The sequence below is a fragment of the Periplaneta americana genome, chromosome 16, assembly GCF_040183065.1.
Source record: "Periplaneta americana isolate PAMFEO1 chromosome 16, P.americana_PAMFEO1_priV1, whole genome shotgun sequence".
Classification (NCBI taxonomy): domain Eukaryota; kingdom Metazoa; phylum Arthropoda; class Insecta; order Blattodea; family Blattidae; genus Periplaneta; species Periplaneta americana.
In genome coordinates, this window is record NC_091132.1 from 146,248,893 (window position 1) to 146,273,651 (window position 24,759).

At 36.4% G+C, this 24,759-nt stretch overlaps 1 protein-coding gene across 1 annotated transcript in view; it reads left to right on the top strand.

Moving 5' to 3' along the window:
• The window catches only part of luna, a 644,320-nt gene that overhangs the window by 117,039 nt on the left and 502,522 nt on the right, over window positions 1-24,759 (top strand). The window contains exon 2 of the mRNA XM_069813127.1: window positions 9,959-10,904. Coding sequence (XP_069669228.1) covers window positions 9,959-10,904 — 946 coding nt within the window. The remainder of the gene's footprint in view (window positions 1-9,958; window positions 10,905-24,759) is intronic.

Here is a 24,759-nt window from a genome sequence, read left to right on the forward strand (position 1 = left end):
AATTGTGTAAATTTAGGTTTTCAAAAATTGCTACTCTTACGGCCAGAATTTTTGTCTACATACTTGTCAGACCTTCAGAAACAAAACTTACTATTTTCATTTTATTTTACTAAAACAAATTAAAAATATTTAATGCACTGAAAGTGTAAAAACAGAAAAAAATTCAACTCGAGCGTAAAAAAATTGTATTAAAAATACCTTTTATTGATATTCTGGCTGATATGCATATATATTATCAGGCAGTACATCTCACTTGACGATATGTGTCAGAGGAAGAACAATTGTTTGTATGCATCTGAAGTCTGATTAGTGGAATATGTAGCTAATCGGCGAAGTATGCATTGGAGGGAGAAAGGAAGTGGCCACCCTACCCCATTACCTCCTGGCCTAGTTGTCTCATGAGTGATGCCTTATTGGTGGTACTTATGAGATTCAAACATGTCTTCGGACATTTGACTAAACAACAGCAACAACAAAAAATATGAGTGTTAGGTATAATCCTGATAGTAAGTTTTGTTAAGAACATATTCAAAAACTTCAAATGATTATTGTAATACAGTAAACTCTAAGTAAACTGTAAGAATTGTTTATGTATTTTCGCGATATGACTTCCTAAGTTAAAACGACATAAAATAAATAAATTAAAAAAATTCTACAAAAAATCATGCACGTAGTACAAAATCTGTGGAAAGAGTAGAATTTTTAGCAATGCAAAATTTACAGTAAATTAAAGTGGAGAAAATTCACTTCAGAGTTTTGGATGATAATAATGAACCATGTCTCTGTCTTTTTTATTTTCTAGGCATTTTGAAACATATAGACCTAGGATATTATATATAGAACTTACCCTTACATACACTACCACGCTGTGCACACCTAACCTACACTAGTAAATAAAGGTGACTAAAAAAACTTTGTAAACTTATGAAAACACTATAATAGGTAAATATTATTTACAAATCACTATAGACTGTAGACACTATTATAACAGTAACAATAAAACTGTTAGAAACTTGCAAATATTTCTTGTATCACAAACAAAAACCAAGCATGGAAAACACGTTGTTATGGCTACTAGCAACAAGCGGAATTTTCCTTTAGACAAGAGTTGTGCTTTCCTTTGTAACTGAATGTTTTTTAAAGGAAAGCAGCCTTTGAAGTAGGCCTAACACCTGTTGGATTCTATGAAGAAATATTTCGAGAAGTCGAGAAGCTACACTGGCTCAATCGGAAATCTAATATAATAAATAATGTATGAAATGGAGCGTAATTTCCAAAATGGTCGCAGAATACAGAGTGGAGGGCGTGGACGGAGAATTTAAATTAACAGTCAGAGTCCGCAGCCTTTTAAAAATGTGACCCTAAATAGCTTTTAGACCGGTCGTATAGTCATGAAAATTGGTAGAGGCATCTTTAGACCAAAAATGAATTCTTAAAGATAAAAACAAAGAAACGATTTTTCGACCAAAAATGACAAAACCTCACGTCCTTGGGGACATTATACTGAAATTACTAACTTCCATATTTTTAAAGCTAAATTCACAAAATGTTTATCACTAGTATATCTAGTTAGTAACATGTACAAAATTTCGTCTCTCTATAATAAGTGGTTTGCATTTTATTAATAACTTAATAGAATAATATTGTATTGCTTTATACAACAAGCCCTTGCGTCACAATTTACATTATTTTTAATTGATATTCACTTATATGATTCTTTATATACATTGGAACAAACATTACTATTGGAATTTTCTGTACAGCGAATGGGTAAATTACTAGGAAATTTTATGGCTGTTAATTTTTTATTTTTTATAATAAAAATTTTAGTAATTTATTGATTAATTTTACAGCAAACCCTATAGTAAGTTTTGATTCCATGTATGTAAGTATCCATATAAGTGAATATCACTTAGGAATAAGGTCAATTGTAGTGCAAGCGCCTTTATATATAAAGCGGTTCAATATTTTAATAAAATGATTAATAAAATGCAAACCACGTATCATAGGCGGATGCATTTTGTACACTTGTCGCTATTAAGCAGATATATCAGTGATAAAAGTTTGATGAATCTAGCTTCGTAAGTATGGTAGTTATGGATTTCGCTGTTGTGAACTCTTAATACTAATGAACTTCGCGAAATTTCAGTAGTGTCTCCTAATATGCGGAAGCCGGAGAGTTTGCACGAGGAATGCAGTTGGAAATGTTTAGATTTATTGTTATTTTATTTGAAACATTGTTGTTTTAATTTGTTACTCGTAATTTATTAAGTTCTTGTTGCTGTAATACCTACAACTGTGACGTTTATGAAGGAGTGTATTGAACATTTAAATGTATATTTATGCTATTATAATTATTAAATGAAGTTTTTTTTTACATTAGTATGTTGACTGACAATAATCCTCTATAATGTAAGAAGATCCTTTAGACGTTTTTACCCTTCAAATCAAAAATATCTGAGTTTTACTTTAAATATTCCTATTTTTAGCTTGTTGAAAAGGACTAACAATGGCGGCCGACTCGCTGATTGCGCTACTCTGGTATATCCACGGACTCTGTGTGTGTTAACTGCAGTAAAGGAGGAATGGATTGACTTTCCTCTACACAAACAATCTCGCATCTTTCTCACAGTTTTCTAGCAGCACATGAGTGCGCGTCGTTTAAAACTCGATCAACCAAGGTTTTCTTATAGCTGAGAACTTAAAAATTATCGAATCTTCCTCGAATTTCAAGGCACATATTTGATTTGGTATTTACTTTCAAAAGAAAAAAAATGTGAGGAGGACGTTCCTCCCTTCCCTCCCCCGAGGAACCGCCACTGGTAAAATGCCAAAGGATTTGGAAGAAATGTGTAAGAGAAATGACATTACGGAAGAAACTCTTTCCAACATGACTTTTTTCAACACAATTTCCACTCTCTGGGAATTGAACTCGAATCTCTGGCGGAAAAAATCGTGACCAGTTGTGCGAGTAGAACGCCAAGCTTTCACTTCTTATTAAGTATTTCATTATTGTTTCCCTAGGTAATTTCATACCCTGAAACAGTGTCTACGACGATATTGTTATTCAAATTCTAAGCATGTCTAGTATCGGCAGTAACATGAACAGCAAAGTAAATTAGTCTCTTGCCGTAAGTAAGCGTCTTTTCATATAAAGGCGACAACAGCTCATTATTCTTTTGAGTCACATGACACACAACAATTATTCATCACAGTCACGCCATGCGAGAGAATGAACAATAGTGGCGAGACGAATGGGCTATGCAAACAGACAGGCTGCGGGCAATTTACTAGCAGAAAGAACGAGATGAAATGAAACCCGCTTTTTATTCTTTTCTTTTTTTTTTCACTCCTACACTTTCTTGCTGTTCCTTCTTCTCCTCGTGAGACCAATTGATTTCTTTTTCCCAGCCACTTGCTTTTGGCTTCTGTGTTACATTTGCTTCCGTCGGATGACGACTAAGAACACATTTTATGAGACGTCATTTTTCGTACTGCTCTGCTTTTCAGTCATTGGCAAATTTTAACAGGGATAATAACTTTTCAGTTTATCGTGTAAACATTGCAGCTGTAAGCAGCCGAACGTGGAATATGCCGTGGTTTAATGCAACTTGACCTGCAAATATTGGAATATTATTCATTCAGCAACGTAGTGTAATTATTACACATACAGTATATCTTTGAACATAAAAATTATTGTTTTTATGTTGGTTATTTAACGACGCTGTATCAACTGCTAGGTTATTTAGCATCTATAAAATTAATTAATTAATTAATTTTGCTTTTGAGAAGATTAACTCCATATGTAGATGAAATTATTGGGGATCATCAGTGTGATTTTAGGCGTAATAGATCAACTATTGACCAGATATTTTGTATTCGACAGATAATGGAGAAAAAATGGGAGTATAAGGGTACAGTGCATCGGTTATTCATAGATTTCAAAAAGGCATATGACTCGGTTAAGAGAGAAGTTTATATGATATTCTTATTGAATTTGGTATTCCCAAGAAACGAGTTCGATTAATTAAAATGTGTCTCAGTGAAATGTATAGCAGAGTTCATATAAGTCAGTTTCTGTCAGATGCGTTTCCAATTCACTGTGGGCTAAAGCAAGGAGATGCACTATCACCTTTACTTTTTAACTTTGCTCTATGCGGATGACGTGAATATGTTAGGAGAAAATCCACAAACGATTAGGGAAAACACATGAATTTTACTGGAAGCAAGTAAAGAGATAGGTTTGGAAGTAAATCCCGAAAAGACAAAATATATGATTATGCCTCGTGACGAGAATATTGTGCGAAATGGAAATATAAAAATTGGAAATTTATCTTTTGAAGAAGTGGAGAAGTTCAAATATCTTGGAGCAACAGTAACAAATATAAATGATACTCGGGAAAAAATTAAACACAGAATAAATATGGGAAATGCCTGTTATTGTTCGGTTGAGAAGCTTTTATCATCCAGTCTGCTGTCAAAAAATGTGAAAGTTAGAATTTATAAAACAGTTATATTGCCGGTTGTTCTTTATGGTTGTGAAACTTGGACTCTCACTTTGAGAGAGGAGCATAGGTTAAGGGTGTTTGAGAATAATGTGCTTAGGAAAATATTTGGGGCTAAGAGGGATGAAGTTACAGGAGAATGGAGAAAGTTACACAACACAGAACTGCACGCATTGTATTCTTCACCTGACATAATTAGGAATATTAAATCCAGACGTTTGAGATGGGCAGGGCATGTAGCACGTATGGGCGGATCCAGAAATGCATATAGAGTGTTATTTGGGAGGCCGGAGGGAAAAAGACCTGTAGGGAGGCCGAAACGTAGATGGGAAGGTAATATTAAAATGGATTTGAGGGAGGTGGGATATTATGATAGAGAATGGATTAATCTTGATCAGGATAGGGACCAATGGCGGGCTTATGTGAGGGCGACAATGAACCTCCGGGTTCCTTAAAAGTCAATAAGTAAGTAAGTAAGTTAGAATTAAAGCCAAGAGGCCTTCTCTTCCGCACTACCAGAATTGAAATACATAATGAAACAGTGACAAAAACAGTAAAGTCAAACTTAAATATAAAAATCATTTTCATGCATGTTAACAAGCTTACCTAGGCTATAATGAAATATTAACTAAACATGATACATAATTAAGTTATTTATAGTTCATATTCTAATTCTACTTTATGATATATATGGTATGATATGATATGATATGATATGATATGATATGATATGATATGATATGATATGATATGATATGATATGATATGATGTGATGTGATATGATATGATATGATATGATATGATATGATATGATATGATATGATATGATATGATTCATATCGATATGATATGATAACAATTTATATAGGTACACACAGAATAACTACAAAAATCGGCTAACGCTCACAGATCAATTTCATGTAAAATTATGTAATTCTTATTTCTTAATTTAAATTGATTAACCGTTCAGCAATCCTTGACATGACGAGGTAAGGAGTTCCACAGGCGTCAAACTGACACTGTGAAAGAGGTACGGTGACAAGAAATGGATAATAAGGCCTGATGTTGACTCCGTAACGTTGTAAGATATTCAAATTGGTGATACCGGGATGATATTTGGCGAGATGAGACCGATGAGTCGCCCTGGGTGCCAGAGTTGGTTTAGCGCTGGCCTTCTGTGCGCGAGGTTGCGGGTTCGATCCCGGCGCAGATCGATGGCATTTAAGTGTGTTTAAATGCGACAGGCTCATGTCAGTAGATTTAGTGGCATGTAAAAGAACTCCTGCGGGACAAAATTCCGGCACACTGGCGACGCTGATATAACCTTGCAGTTGCGAGCGTCGTTAAATAAACCATAATTTTTAGAGACAGATTACCTGACATTTACCTTGGGCGGTCCAATAGTAATAATAATAATAATAATAATAATAATAATAATAAAATAATAATAAGACAGTGGATGCGGGTTGACTTATTGTTGAATGAAAGTGCACATTACATGTTATTTTTTCATTCTGACCATTGGCTGAACAGGTTTTAAACGTAAATAGACGACGTCAACATGCTACTGTATCTCCGTACAGTCAGAAGGAAAAGAAAAATAACGTACTGTAGTACTGTAGTACATACCTTGCAAGGTTTAGTCCTCGTCATCATTGATGCAGTTACCAGCGTTGCAGTAAACGACGATATATTCTCGTAAGTTGTCGAAGCTGAATCGTCTTCGCCTATCGCTTAAACAGTTTTTGTATCGAGAGAATTTCTGAAGAAAACCTCTAAAATGGGGATCACTCAATTTCTTTAGAGGAATATTTGCACTGAGCATCATGTTGCACGTGTCGTGAGACCCGAATAACTGAATGATGATGTAGATGGTTCCTCAGATTTCATTTCAACGCATTTCCTGTGCGATGTACTGTTGCAATGTTTCTCTATAGCCTGAGTTGTTCTGGTTTTTATTTCAATTTTACGTACATTACACACGATATTGTCTTCGTTAATACATAAAACGTAACTCTCATACTTCTTAATTGCATTTCGTATCTCTGAGCGAATTTAACGTTTTGCCATTATGAATGGATCAGCACAACATATTTAACGCGTACTAAATACTTGAGCAGAATAACACAACTGCACACATTGCGTTGCAATGTTACTATGAACAGATCGGGGTCCATTCGTTTTGTACGCTGCTGTACTCGCCAGGTACACAAAAGACGGACGCGGCACGTGCTATATACTCTGATACGAAACAACTTCAATTTTCCTTAAGTCATCCCGCATCCACTGTCTAATAATAATAATAATAATAATAATAATAATAATAATAATAATAATAATAATAATAATAATAAATAACACATTTGAAATGTAAAGAATCTTCTTCTGTTGTCGAATGTGCATCCTTTTGTCCCTCAGTTCAAGCTTCTTTATCCGATATAAAATTCCTACTCTCGACCCATCGCACAGCCTGAGGTTTATTGTGCTTACCTCCTTTAAAATAGGCATGATAATTTTAAGTCCTTAGGACCGCATTCCTGTAAACATCATGATTCACTGTTTGGTGCCATCTATCGATTCAGCTACACAACACCCAAGTCCGACGGAATCCACGACTAAGCCCTTGAACTCCCTTCCATCCCCTTGAGATTCCTGCAGCCTTCTCAGATCCATGCCATCTGTATATAAGTTACGATATTACATCCTGCTACATCCTATATTAACCTGAAGATCGAATTCCTGTAGGTATCATGATTCACTATTTGGTATCATCTATTGATTCAACTGCACATCACCCACGCCCGAGGTCCGACGAAGACCACTATGAAAGCCTCTCCATTCTACTGGGATTTCTCAGATATATTCCATAACATGTATGCAAATCACTGTACTACATGCTGCTGCATCCACAGTCGACGACTTACTACTGAAAAATGATAGATGAAGTCGAAATTAATAAATGCGAAATGAATCCGAGATCCAACGCCGAAAGTTATCCAGCAATTCTACTTCAGTTGGTTAAGAAAGAAAAGCTCGGAAAAAACCCAACCAGCAGTGTTCGTATTGAAAGGAAGAAGCTGGGAAATTTCTCCCCTTCTGGATATTTTCTTCCAACTTCAGCATTCCTGTGTTCATTCCAAACTGAGGAAAAGGAATTTCCCCTCCCTGAATTTTTTTTAATGTTATTAGTACCACACCGGCCTGAAAAACGATATATTTTTTTTTCTCAAATTGCAGTCCCGAAGAATTAGTTTTATTTTCTGTGCTACGATCAAAACATTTTTTCATTTACACTGAAATTCTATAATGAGCTTATTTTGGATATCATTTCTAAATGTCGCCTGATTTTGTTTTGTAAATAGCGCCTGATTTCAAAATATAAATAAGTTATGCATAACATAAAAATAGTATATTAAAACGTTAGGCTATGTATTTTATTTAGGATTATGCAAAAAATGTGTATAGACGGATCCAAGCTTTAATAACAGTATATTGACTCCGAAAATAGAGAAATAAAAGCATCAGCATTTTGATGACTTGCCTGAACACATCCTTGAAGATGTTATACCAGTTACATATTACTTCGAAGTTAATTTTGTTCGGGGAAGACAAGCTCGAGGCCGAAAAAGTCCTACCAATCTACGTTTCCCTCCCCTAATGTGAAATCGGGACTGGCAAGAACGAGCAACTTATCAGGAGGTTTCCGTATTACTCATTTCTAAGAGAACTGTAAAAGAAGAAAGGAGATACAAAGACGATGGTAAATTTTTTTATATTGGACAGAGAATCAGCACAGTATTTCCTTTTAAATTTTACCGCAGCATAACTGGAAACTGCATTTTACTATGGGACTAATTCTTCGAAATAAATCATATAATTAAAACTGTGATAGTAATCTTCTTAGTTCTGCACCCCTTTAATTATTTTATATTGCAAAATAATTATGGAAAAGTTATGTGTAGAAAGTAATGATTTAAAAAAAAACTAGTTTGGAAAAATAATATTTTGGAACTAAAGCCTTTTGGTAAAATAGACTGAGGCTAAATTGGTTACGGAGCTGAAGTGGTATGACACTAATACGAAATACGAAAAGCCTGAAATCCCATATGGGCAATGGCCTCCTACAGGAGTGTAGGGTGAGCTGAAGGTCTACTACACTTGGGGAGCTAGTCCAAGAGAGCTTACACTATACTTACAAACTAAACACATATACAAACTATACGAACTAAACATGAAAAACTGTACAGACTAAACACATAATATTATGCAAACTAAACATCCACAAAAAACTACGCAAACTAAACACATAAATTATAATCTGAACACACAACTATCCACACTAAACACACAAAAAATTATACAAACTGAACACATATAATTACAGTCTTAACTCACACACAAACTATACACACAAAACCCTAGGGTTATGCAAATTGCACACATAAATTATGCAATCTAAACACAAACTATATAAACTAAACAAACAAAAACCGTACAATTGAACACACAAAGTATACTAACTAAATACATTAACTATACCAACTATACACGGACTCAAACTATCCAAACTAACACACACAAAAATAACTGTATAAACAATACACAACTATACACAGCTTACATAGTGTTCGTAATTTCTTCCAGTCTTTTCCATGCCTGTCTGTCCCTCGCTGTTCTCGTCCACTGCGCTCCAGTCTATCTCCGGAACACGTCCAACCATCTTCTCCTTGGACAACTTCTATTTCTTTTCCCAATGCGAGCCATACGTCCACCTGCTGCAGTCCATCCTACTCACGTGTCCGCTCCATTTCCATTTGAGACGTAGCGCCAGACTCACTGCATCCTGCATACCGCTTCTTATTCGGATGTCGGTGTTCCTTATCCTGTCTTGTAGTCTCAGCTGTAGGACTTTTCTTTCCATTTTTCTCTGGCACACACGAAGCAGGGTTTTCTGTTGCTCTGTCAGAGACAAAACTTGGCATCCAGACAACATTACTGGGATTACAGAACTTCAAATTTCAGTTTGGTGCCGATGTTTTGGTTTTTCAGGATGAATTTCAAGCTCCAAAATTCTTTCCATACCAAACATATTCTTCTTCGTATCTCTTTCTCTCTCCTAAAGGAAAGTGACACAATTTGTCCCAGGTAATGAAACTAATACTAGTTTTATAAAACGGTTGTAAACACCGTATACGAATCGCTTTATATTTAAGCTTTGATGATCGTATAATGGTTATGGCATTTGGAGAATGCTGTTATGGCTTCTGCTTCGAACTTTAAATGTGAAGTCCATACCATGTGTCAAAGAATAATCATCGCTAATGGTGGAGGGAATTTGAAATTAACTGCTTTAATAAAGTCGTTTGTCTCACATAGTTTAGTGTTAATATTGAAATTATTTTAGGTTTCGGAACGTACTTAAATAACGGAGAGTGCTTCTTTCTGTTTGTAGACGTGCTACGAGATGGAGCGATACCTGAAGGACGAGCCGAAGCTGCAGTCCTACAAGAAACTGCCCACCGATCTGGACACGCCCTGGAATCTGTTCACGGCACCGGGTCCCGCGGCGGCCATGGCCGTGGCAGCGGCGGCGTCGTGGGCCAAGGTGGAAGTGGTGGACCCGCTGACGCTGGACGAGCTGAACCTCAGCGAGCGCCACCTCGACACGTTGAGCATGAGCTCGGCGAGCTCGGCATGCAGCGGCGTGTCCTGGGATAGCTCGCTGAGCTGCGCCGTGCTCGTCAAGAAGGAGCCCGTCGAGGAGGAGGAGGAGGACGACGACGACGAAGACGCCGTCAGCAGCAGCAGCGACAGCCGGAGGCACCAGAGCGCCGGCGACAACAACCCGGTGGAGCTGAGGGTCGTGGCCAGGGCGTCCTCCGCGGGGCAGTCTATTCTCCCGACTCTGACGCCGCCGTCAAGCCCGGAGTCAGGGCAAGGCCACAGCAACAGCAGCAACTCGTCTAGTAGCGGTAGTGTTAGTAGCAGTGCGGGGGACGTTTCGGTGGGGCAGGGACTTCTGCGGGTCGCGCCTCGGAGTGGTGCCATAGTGCGGTTGACGGCCAGGAGCTCGCCCGGCGTCACTCGGCTCATCTCGGTGACGCAGAACCACTTCCCTCCCATTCCTCGCAACAATCAGGTGCCCGCCGGAGCCCCGCTGTCACCTGCCGGCCCCAGCCCTGCCGGCACGCAAAGCGGCGGGACGACGACCACGGCCATCACCAGCACAAACAGCAGCAGCACCAGCACCAGCAACAACAGCAGCAGCAACAGGCATCACTCCAGGCACGATCACTCCCCGGACTCTAAGAGGAGGATACACAAGTGTCAGTTTCCAGGCTGCAAAAAGGTCTACACTAAGAGCTCTCACCTCAAGGCGCACCAGAGAACACACACAGGTACGTCACTTCAACTGCTGATCTGATTTGCGAATTGTAAAAAAGACCCGTACAGAGTCCGTATTCTTAGGAAGAAGGAACATAAATTAGTGTAACTCTAGCAACGTAACTCATAGCTTGGTTTCTTAACCCTTTGCAGCATAGTGGTTGTTCAGAAGAACCACCGTTTTCTTTCTTTCTAAATTTTATGACACAGATATTCCACCAAGGAACTACCTCTTGAGTATACATAGAGGTGCCATCTGTGTTTTGAAATTGTGAGTTAAAATGTTGAAAAAAATGATCGAAACTTTCTTATGATCCATGATATGAAAAACATAAAAAATTAATTTGTGCTGCAAATGGTTAAGGCACGGACACATTCAAATTTACTGAGGATATGTATTAGTGCATAACTTCGCTAAGGTGACAAAACCTAACATCATTTTAACACACAACTGGATTTCTCTCGTGTCACGAAAAAAGTATAACATTGTCTGTAAGATTTGTTATGCAAAAGGCACTAGCAGAAGAGCTACCTGGTAATACAAGATTCATCTCATGCCATGAACATGTTACTGTACGAGTACTTACTCGAAAACGGCAGTATTATAGAACAACGTTAAGTTGGCAAACTCATCACCAAGCTAATTCCAAAATTGGACGGAGTAGGCGTACTTACTAATGGAGCTAAGATTAGGTTTCCATCGCAGTATTGTCTCACAACTAGGTTTATTCCGGGCATGTGAACATTTGAGATTATTCCAAAGATCCAAAATGCAGTAGCATATTTTGTTACTAAATACAGTTTAGGGCAGGAGTGTCAAACTCAAACAGTTGTGTGGGCCATATAATCTAATAAAGAGAGCATAACGGCCCGCCAATCGAGACAAAAACATTTAAGTATGGGATTATAGGCCCAAACAGGGGTGGATTGTAACCTCTGCACTAAAATCAAAAGAGGAGAGATCTGGAAATCTAAATAAGTTTTTTCTCTAACATTCGCCGTTTTAGAGGAAATAGTTATATTGCTATGAAACATTTGGAAACATCACAGCTACTGCAATAGCTCTAGCAAGCGCGGCGTGCACTCCTTACCTTCTCCTCCCCCAACGCCGGCGATGACTGTACTCAGTCGGAGACACGCGACAATTCGATACGTTGAAAGATTTATTGTAACGATTTTCGCAATTATTCAATTTAAATTCATGTCTAACGGTTTAATTTACAAAAAAGATTCAAGACATTAAATTTTGAGATAATTTTTACCTTTCTGCTTGCATAGCAATCAGCCACTTCTCTCGGACCGTTACGACAGTAGAGCGGTGCAAACATTGAGCAAAGACTATTTTTTCTCCTGCTTATCGGTGCTTCATCGAAGAAAAAGTGTAATAAAAGATTTGTTGTATTTAACATGTAGAATCACCTATCAAATTGAGTCCCGGTTCTTTCCCGGGGATAAATGGCGGTCGGAGCGTGGTGCCGACCACACCATCTCATTTTAGTGCCGAGGTCTAAAAAGCATGTAGTTCTACCTCCATGCACCCCAAGTGTCTTCATGCATGTAACCTTTACACTTTTACATCGGTCCCCTTCCACCCTGTATATTTTATCGAAATCGCTATCATATAAATGCTACTTTATTAGAAAAACTTACACAAGTGAAAGTGGTACGAAAATAATACATTAAGCTTAAATTAACAAATAATACATTAAAAGAACAGATATACACCATTATGTGAGCACGCAATAGAAAAGTTTACATCGGAATATAACTTACTGAAAGTCTGCCACCGTTTCTGTCCTACCAGATGTTCTAAATCTGGTGAAATGTTTGACTTAATAAACTCTCATAATACGTTTTAAATGTTCATCCGTAAGCCGACTTCATAATTTGAATTTGTTCAACTTTGAGAGGGATAAAAATTGTTCTCAAATAAGTGCTGCCAATGGAAGTATTAAGCAGCATTTATTTTAATCGTGGAATACTTTTCATCTTTTGAGTGAAATTCAGGTAAATTGCTCTTGAAAGACTGAATCACATTGGAAATCAATAAATTCAAGTTAAATGTCTTTTTAAGACTTTCAACATCAACTGTAAAGGCAGCAGCTATCAAAGTAAATGAAGATTTCAAGTGTTGGAAATGTTACATAGTAGGTAACATTGCACATATTCTCATAATTTTCAATGCTGCTCTCTAATGATGGGAAGTGAACAGAGTTATTTTCAGATATCTCATTTTCCCACAACCTAAGCTTGCTTTAAAAGGTTTCAGTATAATCATAGAGCTGTGTGACAATTCGCTTCTTTCCCTGAAATATCACATTTAATGAATTGAGGCGCTGTGTAATGTCAACTGAAACAAAAAGTAAGTAAGTTACCCAGGCCTTGTCATACAATTCTTTGATTTTCATATTTATTTCAACTAAGAACATTTGAATATAGTCTTTAAGTTCATAATATATTTTTTATACTGTGCCCCGACATAACCATCCAACTTTGAAATGATATGGTAGCTCTGTGTATTGTTCACCAATCTCCTAAAAAAAGTGGTAAATTGGCGGTGGTTACTAACAGGACAACGAATAATATTGACAATTTGTATCAAAACTTGCATGACGTGATCCATTTTAATGTGTTTGCACACATTGCTTCCTGATGTATTATAATTATACAATGCACATCTGTGAAATTTTCAGCTGGTGTCTCTCACTAATTTCTCTCTAAATTTAGCTGCAACATAATTTTTGAACCCATCATACAAGTAGTACCATCAGTGTTGATAGTGATTTCCAATCATGTCCTACAGATTTCATAACTTCTACTAACCTGAGAATATATAATTTGCGCTAGTATTCTGTTTCAAAAGTATTACTTCTAGAAGTTACTCAGTTACGGTCAAGTATTTTTGCACACCTCGAATAAACACTGCTAGCCGTGCTACGTCCTATGTGTCAGTACTTTCTTCACCTGCTGTAGAAAACGCAATAAACTAGCCGGAAGTTTTATTAGTTGCTCTTTTTAATTTCGTGAAATATCATAGATGCGCTGTAAAAGGTTGAGGTTTGAACAGGATTGCTTTTTTTCTGGACATACTAATTCTGCAGCAGCAACCAAACACTACTAAAGCTCTCTCTCGCTGAAGAGTTTTCATGCACATGATATTTTATGTGATAATGTAAAACATGCTCTAACGGCAGACTAGGTGACTTTTGCCTGTTTAAACAAATTGAATCGGTCATTTGTAAAACCACATGGGTCACATAAAATAAGTTTCGAGAAAAACAGAAAAAAACTACATATAGTTAATGGATTTTCTGTTAGGTCTGAGAAATTTTTACAGGAGAACCATACATTAGTATGTCTGATTACAAAAGCATTGTATGTTAATTATCTCTATTCATATCACCTTAAAATATTTTAAATTTATTTATGTCGTTTTAACAAGTACCAATAATAACAACTCATGTTGTTTTAACAAGTACCAATAATAGCAACTCCAGTATCCTGAAATATGGAGTATATTGTTTGTTGTATTGTGAAATATATTATTATACAGTTTTCAATCAATTTATATTGTTACTTTTATTTCATATTCAAAATGATTCATATCATTCACTAATTAAATTCAAAATGTCATACCCGTCTTAAAAAAGTTATTTGCGAGTAATTAATTTTCATACCTGTGTGTCACATGTTTAATGGTAATGTATGAGTACAGGCATATATTAAGTTCACAATAAGAAAATAACATAAATTGCATATTATCCCTCCAAAAAAATCGGTGTTTCTTGCTTTGGGATCTCTCTTTGAAGACTTTTTCTCTTTATATCATGTACTTCTACAAGTCCTTGAAGGTACACAGGTACAAATCTTGTTCATTTTTTGCTTTCAAATGACGTAGTTTTATTAAAATGTCTATTCTATCTGGTACAGCTACTTTCAGACACTGTTGATTATTTTTTCTTCTACAGAACTCTTGGAACTACACTCACTGTCCAACACCTTGACAAAGAAGTGCATGATAGTAAATGCGTTAAAGCCACATGAGTCCGGGACTGCTGTGGTTTTGAAAGAACTTAATATTTTAAGATTTTATATAATGCTTAGTAATGATCGGACTGGAAATGATGCGTCTGTCCATAGTGCTTCCTATAGTACCGGTAACTCATTTTCGTAAAAATGTGAACTCATGTGGTTTTACAAATGACCGATTCAATTCTGCTGCTTTGGATATTCACTTTTTAATTTATCCACTTTTTCAACACGAGCTTGACCGATATATTTGTCATAATATTTACAATATTTAGTGTCATAATCGTGCTTCCGTTGTATTCCTTTACTACAGAAATAATATATTTACAACTAAGATATGTATTCGTAACATTATTATTATTATTATTATTATTATTATTATTATTATTATTATTATTATTATTATTAGAAAAGAAATACGAATTTTCATTGAACACTCTACACTTCTTGTCAACGTTTCTCTTTACACTTCTTTACTGAGACTCATTTTTAATCTTGGAGAAGCATATCATCGTCAGATGTTACCTTTAAAGTACCTGCAGGTTGAGAGGCGGAGCGTTTTGTGTCTTGTGAGCATGGATACAGGTTTAAGCTCATAACACTATAAACCTGACATCATAGCTCACGTTCAACGAGGACAAACGAAACTGTTTCTGCATCCGTCTGCTGTTTCCACCTGCTGGATTCAGAGTGAAATACTACCTACATGGTGCGGAGTCTCGTTTTTCTAGGAGCGAACTTTATTTCTGATGCCAGAATGTAAGACAAAATAGCAGATTTCACTCAATTATTTGAACCGTGCGTTGTTCTGTAGTATACTAATTAATTACCTACCAAGGAAGAGGTTTCCTGTTCTGTCATTTATTCAGTTATATTTGGTTCCTGTAATCCATTAGCCAAAAACTTATTATATTAGGACCAAACTTGGAAATGAATGGAATGGAATTTAAGTAAGGGTGGCACGGTAGTTCCGGGAGGCCGCCTGTAGAGTGATCTGAAAAACCCGAACTTAATAGAAACTTCATATTTTGCCGAGGGCCATTTGGAATGATATCGCGAGCTGTACGTTTGACACCCCGTCGTAATAATACAAAGTGATTACACAAGTCTTCCAACTAAAAAATCTAATTTTTCTCGAAAATAATAGTTTTATAAAACTCCGCTAGTGTACAGTATTTCAATAGTAAGTAGGTCCCACCTAACATACAGACATTTACACTTCCTCTAAAGGGTCAGAATAATTAACTTCATTGTCATCTCATCGCCAGAAACTTTTTATTTATGTTAAAAAGGGAATAAATTAATTCACTTCTGTATAATTTAATGTTTTATTAGTACATTTTAAGAGAACAATTTTTATTAATAGGCGTTTGGAAAGAGTAACTTTTATTCGTAGATTTTTGAAAAGAGCTATTTAAATAATATCTTTTAAAGAAGAGCGATTTTATTTGTTGTTATGTTTAGATGAAGTGTTGTTTTATTAGTCCACCGTTTGAAGTAGTGTGGTCAGCGTGCCTGACTACGAAACTCGCGGTTCCGGGATGGAACCCTGGTTGGGACAAGTTGTATGGTTGAGGTTTTACCGATTTTTTCTGAATCCTTCGAGTAAATGCTGGCTGGGTAACTTTAGAAGTTTAGACATCCGGCTCATATCGCCGGCATTGTCATCATTGCCATTACCATTGTTTTCATCATCAGATACTGACGGGAAACTACAGATATATAATCCATTTCCCTAGTGCAGACTAGTAATTGCCGGATTGTCAATATGATCGTTATGGTCAGGCACGGTCTGGTAGCTATCAGTTCACCAACGATTGTTCCTATCATATACTTGAAGAATTTATGAGTACGACTTTATGGAAAGTAAATTGTTACGGAAAAGTAATGTTGTGTTTAAGAAGGGTGATTTTGTTAGGATTTTTACTTTATGAATGTTTTTATTAGTGAAGAAGATTACAGTATGGACGAACTTGACAGACAGATAAACTAGAAGATAGAGTGGATCGGGGGAAGATGCCTAACTTTTTCTTTGATTGAAAATTTAAGATACTGTTCATTAAATTTTGAATTTTATGTTGAAATATCAAAGTCTGGAAGGTATTTTGAAACTATATTTTTGGTATAAAAGAGAAAACATTAATTACTTTGTTTATAGATACAGGTTTTCTTCTTACGTGTACTGTAGGTATCTTTCCCCGATAGTCGGGTAAGATGGCAAATGCAATTAACACATTTACTGATATATATGTATTTTACCTGAACTTGATTTGATACACGTATATAGCAAAAATGACTTAATCTGAAGCTCATGGACAATTTCTCACTCCTTTATCACTACTTAGCAACAGAGTCATTGCACAGATTTTATTGCCGTGTGCAAGACTAGTGAAATCACTTCATCCACACAATGAATTTAATTCAGTACATTTTTTGTCATCATTATTTTTAAGCGACGTTTAAGAGTACGGTAAGGAATCCCGTATGCTTACGATACTCTAAACAGTTTATATCCTTTGTTCTAACATGTTCCATCGCAAGTTGAAGACTGTCCTCAATCCACTGACTTATATCAGAAGACCTTACATAATGTTTACGCATTCTCTGCAATGAAACAAAAAATAAAATTCTTGCAACAAGTTGCCGTCTTACCCCGAAAAAGTGAGCATCTTCCTCATGTATCGGGGTAAGATGCCTAGTGCTGTGATACAACCTAAGATAGCGGAACAAGGTCGTTGGTTGTTAACAATACAATCTTTAGAACCTTTATTGCAATATCCATTACAAAGGTTTGACAGTTATTACGAATTCAAGGATGTATTAAAATTTTGACATAATTTTGCAATTATTTTATAGCAGAAAAATGAGCGCTTTTCTTGCTTTTCTTTTTTTCACAACAAGAACACGTGGCAAAATGAGTTAGCTTCCAGGCTACATAAATTCAACTGTCTCAGTGATCATGAAGACATGCGCGTGGCGTTCTCTCTTGGAAGAATGTGAAACTAAAAAGAAATAAGCATCTTCCCCCGATAGTCATCTCCCCCCTATTCACTCTAATTTTTTACCAAAATCTTCTACTATACTGAAGAAGAGTGTAACCCACTTAAAATTGATATTTTAATAATCTTTATCGCGTTCATTCGATCCTAGTTTTCTACCCAAGGAGAGGTCTTTCACTGTAAACCAAGCATTTTGCAATCCTTCCTATTACCGATATAAAATTATATGTGTAACTGACAAGCACTTGAAAAATTGGCTCCGATTTCAGTAGTTTCCTGTAAGTTTACGATCCCGATAACTATTGACAGTAATATGTTTGCTAATGGATTTTACGTGATGAAGGTGTCGTATGAATATTAATTAATAGGTCTAGGATTATTTGCTGTAGGGTAAACTAGGGTTTGTTGGGCAGTCGGGCATGTTGGACACTCAGTACTTTAACGTGTTACCTCGCCACTTGTGGGCACCACATTCTGCTAAAAGTCAATGACGGAAATAGTCGCGAGTGGGGCTACTTCCGTCATTGACTTCTAGCAGAATGTGGTGCCCACAAGTGGCGAGGTAACACGTTAAAGTACTGAGTGTCCAACATGCCCGACTGTCCAACAGACCCTACTTTACCCTATGTGTTATTTTGTTGATAGATATAAGTTACTTTAGTTAGAAATGAGAATAAGCAAAAATGGGTTTTCATTATCCACACTTCTCAGTAATTACGTTTAATTCTACGGCTTGTATTGTCACTGTAGCTATAATTAAATATTCAGCCCAGCTTTTCTACTCCCATTCGCTCTCATTTGACTTTAATAGTATAAATCGAAAGTGATACACATACTTTTTGAAATGGAGCTTAGTTCTCTGGAATGAATATGCAGTATACAGTTATATAACATTAAATATATTCTCTTCTTATTTTTCTCTGTTGTATAAGACTTTCAATTGCTATCTACATCTCGAGATGAGCCACTCCATTTTTTCTTCGGTATATCTAAATTTTCCTCCAATTTCGCATATTGTCCCTGGCTTCTATGACAAAGCTCCGTGCTATTCCTGGGTTGCGCAATTTTCTTTTAAATGTTCACTCAACCTTACGCTTTAAATTTCACATGTGTTTCTAGTATCTCCATTTGAAATTATACCTAATATTGTTTCCTTCATTTATATCTATCACTTGTGTAATCCTTTAAGTAAATATATATTCTACTCCAGTTTCCAGTACCTCACGAGTACTAGACCAGGAATAGAACTGCACCATTGTTTATAATATTATTTCTTTCGTGCCAGTTCTTTCAGACATTCAGGTATTATAGTGCCTTGTTGGTTTGATATACAACCTTTAGTCTCAGTTCACGATACAATTTTGATATGTATAACTGTTTATTTTTCCAACATGCGACACAACTTTTTTTTTACTGATAATTAACACTTGACACAAATACGCACAAACATACACAGATACATAGGAAAATAACTTAACCCTCCAAATAAAGAGTAGAGAATAGAGTATAATTAGCACGCTGTGTCATGTACACGTTTGCAAACAGAAGTCAGGAAGAAAGATAAAGTTAGTGAAGAAAAAAGATGTTTCCGACTTGTATTGTCTTTTGTAAAACTATTCATCCTGGAGAAATTGATTAAAAGAATGGGAGTGGTTAAAGAAACCTATTTTTCATTTATGGATGTAGCTAAGACTTTGATCCGGAATCATGCTGTGAATATATTTATAGATTACTCAAGTAAAGTGAAGGGTTTGCGGAAGTAATCCAAGAATTATTAAAACAAAATGTGCATGTAAGTAGCTACGAATCTGCCAGGAAGAGAATTCATAGTGGGAGTGAATTCCTGTAAATCAACCGTATCAACCTGGGAAAATACACTGATGACACAATGTGCATGGTGTTGGTGATTAACTTGTAGAAGTATATTTTGTATTCGCTACTATGAACTGTTGTGTGAATACATTTGTTACTTCCAGAATTGCGGGAATTACCCAAAGTACAGAGTGGCGTGCCCTACAAAGACACATAGTTCATCCCTACTAAATTTCTTTTTCCCAGTAAACTGTTCAGCTGTTCAGTGGCAGTTCCACAATAAATTACTTTTTCGAAGAAACCAATATACTCAATATACAGTATTGGGAGACAGAACGCCCATACAGCAAGTACCCTAACTATTCACTTCTTAAAGATTGTCTGCCAATGTATGGAGCGATATAATTGAAAATGAACTTTACTTTTCGATGGTGTCTTGACTGGAACAAGGTTTGTAGATTGGATGACGATGGCTATTGCAATCCAAAGAACTTACCATTTCAAGAAGATGGTGCCATAACTCATTTTTCTAATCAGTTGCTAATCTCCTGAATTACCTCTTCCCCAGTAGGTGGAGTAGGTGAGATAGATCGTCTAACTGGCCTCCCCGATCTCCAGATATATCACCTCTGCATTTATTTCTCTTTTGATATTTAAGGCAGCGAAAGAGCTGTCTACCCCAGAGGATATTTGCGGCTTCGCACACACAAAATTGCCGCTCTATTAGTGTTTGTTTATTTAATCTGGTAGAGATAATGACATCAGCCCTTCTCTTCTCCTCTAGCAAGGGATTACAACTACAATATTAAGAATACAAGAAAAATATAATTAGGGTACAATAAATTATTTCAGGTTGGTTGTAGATGGCACAAAGGACATTAATTTATGTAAACCAGTTCGTTTACAGGCTTATGGCGCAACCTCACAACATCGGTTACAAATAGTGTCATTGTGAAGTAAAAAAAGTGACACTTCACATTCAGTTACTTAACGTAACTCGTCATAAAATCTGAACAATGAGGATAGACAGTTTATTCAAATTGGGTTGTATTATGATTAGGAAATATTTTTTATTTTATAGAAAGTCACATTTTATCAAATAAAAATGTATGATGATGGTGAATTAATTAAAAAAAATCTGTTCGTATTACGGCGTTATTTTGTTAATAGTATTTAAGCTGTATTTTACAGGAACTAAAGAAGTGCAGATTATATGAATCGATGGGTATTATACCATATTAAATGTGTGAATATGAAGCTTTACAAATGAAAAGGAGAATAAAATAAATACATTAAATTGTAAATCACTTTCAGAAGAGGAGCTAGAATGATACGATGAGAAAGAATATAGAATATAGAACATCACAGAAAATTAAATAACCGGAAATAAACTACAATGGTATGGATAGGTTAACGCTGAACAACAAATTTGTGTCATCGTGATTCGGATCCTGCGACCACGAGAGAAAGGAAAAGGACGAAAGCAAGAAGAAACACGGAATTCACAGCATGATCTAAAAGAAAGTGAGAACAACAGAAACTTTTGGTTAAGTGTTAGAGGTCATGAACGAAGTATGACATATGAATGCTAAATAAAACAATATTGGAGGGTACGCTTTACAAATTACATTATTTCAATGCAGACTTTGAATATATACTTCAATTATCAATATATTAGCCTAGAAATCTAATGAAGTGTAGGCTAACTACTAAAGCATAAAAGAACCTTAATTTTGGCAATTTTCAAACAAACTTTCAGAACAATAACAAATTATTGAGTACAGTAACAAATATAAAAGTATCAGAGCATATCAAACTTGATCTAAGCAACAAAATAGAAAAGAAATAGAAGAATTCGCATTAAAACAATTTTAGAAGAGAACTGAAAGGAAAGCGATGAGAATAGCCTAATTATATTATAATTCAAAACTTTTTCTCAAGTTATCACCTGATATTGTCTCCAAAATTACTTATGATGAAGGATTTGTGGAGCGGAGAAAAACTTCTCTCCGGCACCGGGATTCGAACCCGGGTTTTCAGCTCTACGTGCTGACTCTCCACCGATCCTTCATCATATGATAACGCAGAATTCCTGCATGGAAATATCATATGTACGTCGGTACATCGCTATAATATGATATGTGTATATAATCACTTAGTGATTTAAGACCGCGCTCATTCCTTCGGATCCCGGCCACTTAGTCACTTGTAATGAGTGCACCTCTGCACATTAGTGTGTTGGACATTGTGCCACTGTCACACATCTGTGACACATTCTTTGAGAGTTGGCCACTAAAGGGAAACTAAGAGGTGGAGCTTAAACTGAGAGGATTCAATCCGGCATCGGAATTGTAATCGGGTGTGGCTTAGTGGATAGAGCGTCAGCACGTAGAACTGAAAACCGGGTTCGAATCCCGATGCCGGAGAGAATTTTTTTCTGCTCCACCGATCCTTCATCATATGATAACGCAGAATTCCTGCATGGGAATATCATATGTTTTACAAAACACTAATCGTACCAACACTATTATATGGTTCTGAAACATGGACACTCACCACACAGCAGATCAGAAGACTAAAAGCAGCAGAGATGCGACTCTTAAGGCCACTAGCAGGTTATACATTTCTTGATCACCAAAGAAACGAAGTTATTCACAACATATTAAAAATACAAAACATAACTACAATTCTAGATACATACAGAAGAAGTTGGTACGACCATGTGATCAGAATGTCTCCAGAAAGAATACCACAAAATATCCTAAACTACACACCAAGAGGAAGGAGAAACATCGGCAGACAGAAGGATTGGAGGGACCAGCTGAATCCAGGAGACGGAACAGGCCCAACGGCCTAATCCGAACAGCATTTGATGATGAAATATCATATGTACTTCGGTACATCGCTATAATAATCCAAAATTACTTCTTCATATAGTCAATTACTTATCGGAATCCAGAATATCAAATAAAATTCAGATCTACTCATATACTTATTTAAGTTTTCTTTGGAAATGTTATGAACTATTTTCTTTTCTCGAACTCTACCACGTAAATAATAGGATACTATCCTTTCACAATTAAAAATTCATTTTGACATTCTGTATTACATGCTTTTATTATTATTATTATTATTATTATTATTATTATTATTATTATTATATTTATTTTCTCAGGCATTTCCTCTCTTCAGTAGTTCCTTCTAATGCTCTTGCTCTCGATTTAAGGCAGCACATAACCAGTTCTGATAGTTCTCGGTCTCAGAAAGATGGCTTGCCTCGGGAGATGAGAAGATGGCATACGAAAGTGTGTTATTAAAGGTCTAAGGCCTGAGAAGGAAGAGAGTCGTGGCCCTTTTAATTGGTACTAGGTCTATATCCCATTATTGAGTATTCGCATGAAGAGAATTGAAAAACCATGAAAAAGTCAGGTGAGGATAGCCGGCTCTTGGGATCAGTTTAATAGTGAAATATACAAGACTAAATATCATCGAAAAGTAAGTTGTATTTGGGCGCATTCTTTTTTTTATTGAATCTCAATAAAAAATTCAAAACCAATAATAACTAAGAACTAATCTTATACCGTGATTGAGTCCTTTTTAATCTCGTAGCACTGTTCCCAATAATAATAATAATGTGAAAGTTCGTTTTATTTTTAAGATATGAGAAAAATATTTTTCTGAAAGACATTTCATCACGTTTCCATCCACGAAAAATAGAACACTCTATTCCGTTTCATTTCCATTATGCAAAGAAAATAATTGAATGTAAGTAGGTCTCGTTAAAACTTTTGGAGTGAGATGTACCCAAGTCATTTGGAGCAGCAATTAGATTCCGACTTTTTGCCTTATTCTTTATTACAAATGGAAAACGATAATGAAAATAGAATGGAAGAAGCACTTTGCTCAACTTAGTGCAGACGATATTAAAATATGAGCCTGACAGAGTCCTGTAAAAGTCGTCAATCTCATTCCATATCAGGTGAGTGGGGACATAGAAACTCAAGAATGGCTTATTCTTCTTCGCAGAGAGAATCGTGATCTCTTCTAGCGATGCCTCTGATAGAATTTTCAGAAATCATGAATATTATGCAGTCCCTTACTGTAGCGTTGTGGTCTAAGGAGTCTCATTACGGAATGAGTTATGGTTGGAGTCCTCATAGGAAAGAACTTTTTCTTCATGAAATTCCGGCGAGGTATGGGACCGGTGCACACCTAGTATCGTGATGAATTTAGGGAGCTGTGATAGGTGGCGAATTCCGGTTTCGAAAGTCAGCTATATCGACTGGGGATCATCGTGCTGACTACACGTTATCACCGTTCTGGTTGGATGATTGTTCATCTCTGCTGAGGCACGTGGACGTGAGGCCATTAGAACGACTGTCCGGTCTTGACCCTTCATGGCTGTAGCACTACGGATTGCATTATTATGATTATTATACAAAACTGTAGTGTTATCCGAACGGCTAGGACGTCGGCTTTCCACATCCAAGAACCGCTCTCAGAGTCCTATGAGTCTACTGTAATTAGTATTGAACAAACATAAATGGGGTAGGTTTTCGCGGTGTACCATCATTTGCTTGTTTAGCATTCCACCAATCCATCGTCGTCGTCATCGTCGGCAACAGCAGGAGTAGCACCACCACCACTACCACTATCGCCATCACCATTTCATTTTCATGAACACACATGTAGCTTATCTCCCACAGTAACATGTGGAAAGTTATTGAAGGAAAAATTGTGTAAATCCATGTACGGAATTACATGAACAAAGCTGCGTACTCAGCTTTGCTCCATCTTATTTACCCAAACTAACTAATCATAATAACACATTATTTAAAAGGTTATCTGCTACACAGGCATAGAAGCCAAAAATTACATCAAAACTCTCAAAAGGATAAATTTATTATCAAACGAAGGGAAATCTCAAACGTTTTCCTCGCATTATATTCTTGACACTAGAAAAAGAATAGCATATAGGTGTGCAATTCGCATGAGTGGAAGACATGATGGGTCTCTCAAGACGAAGGAT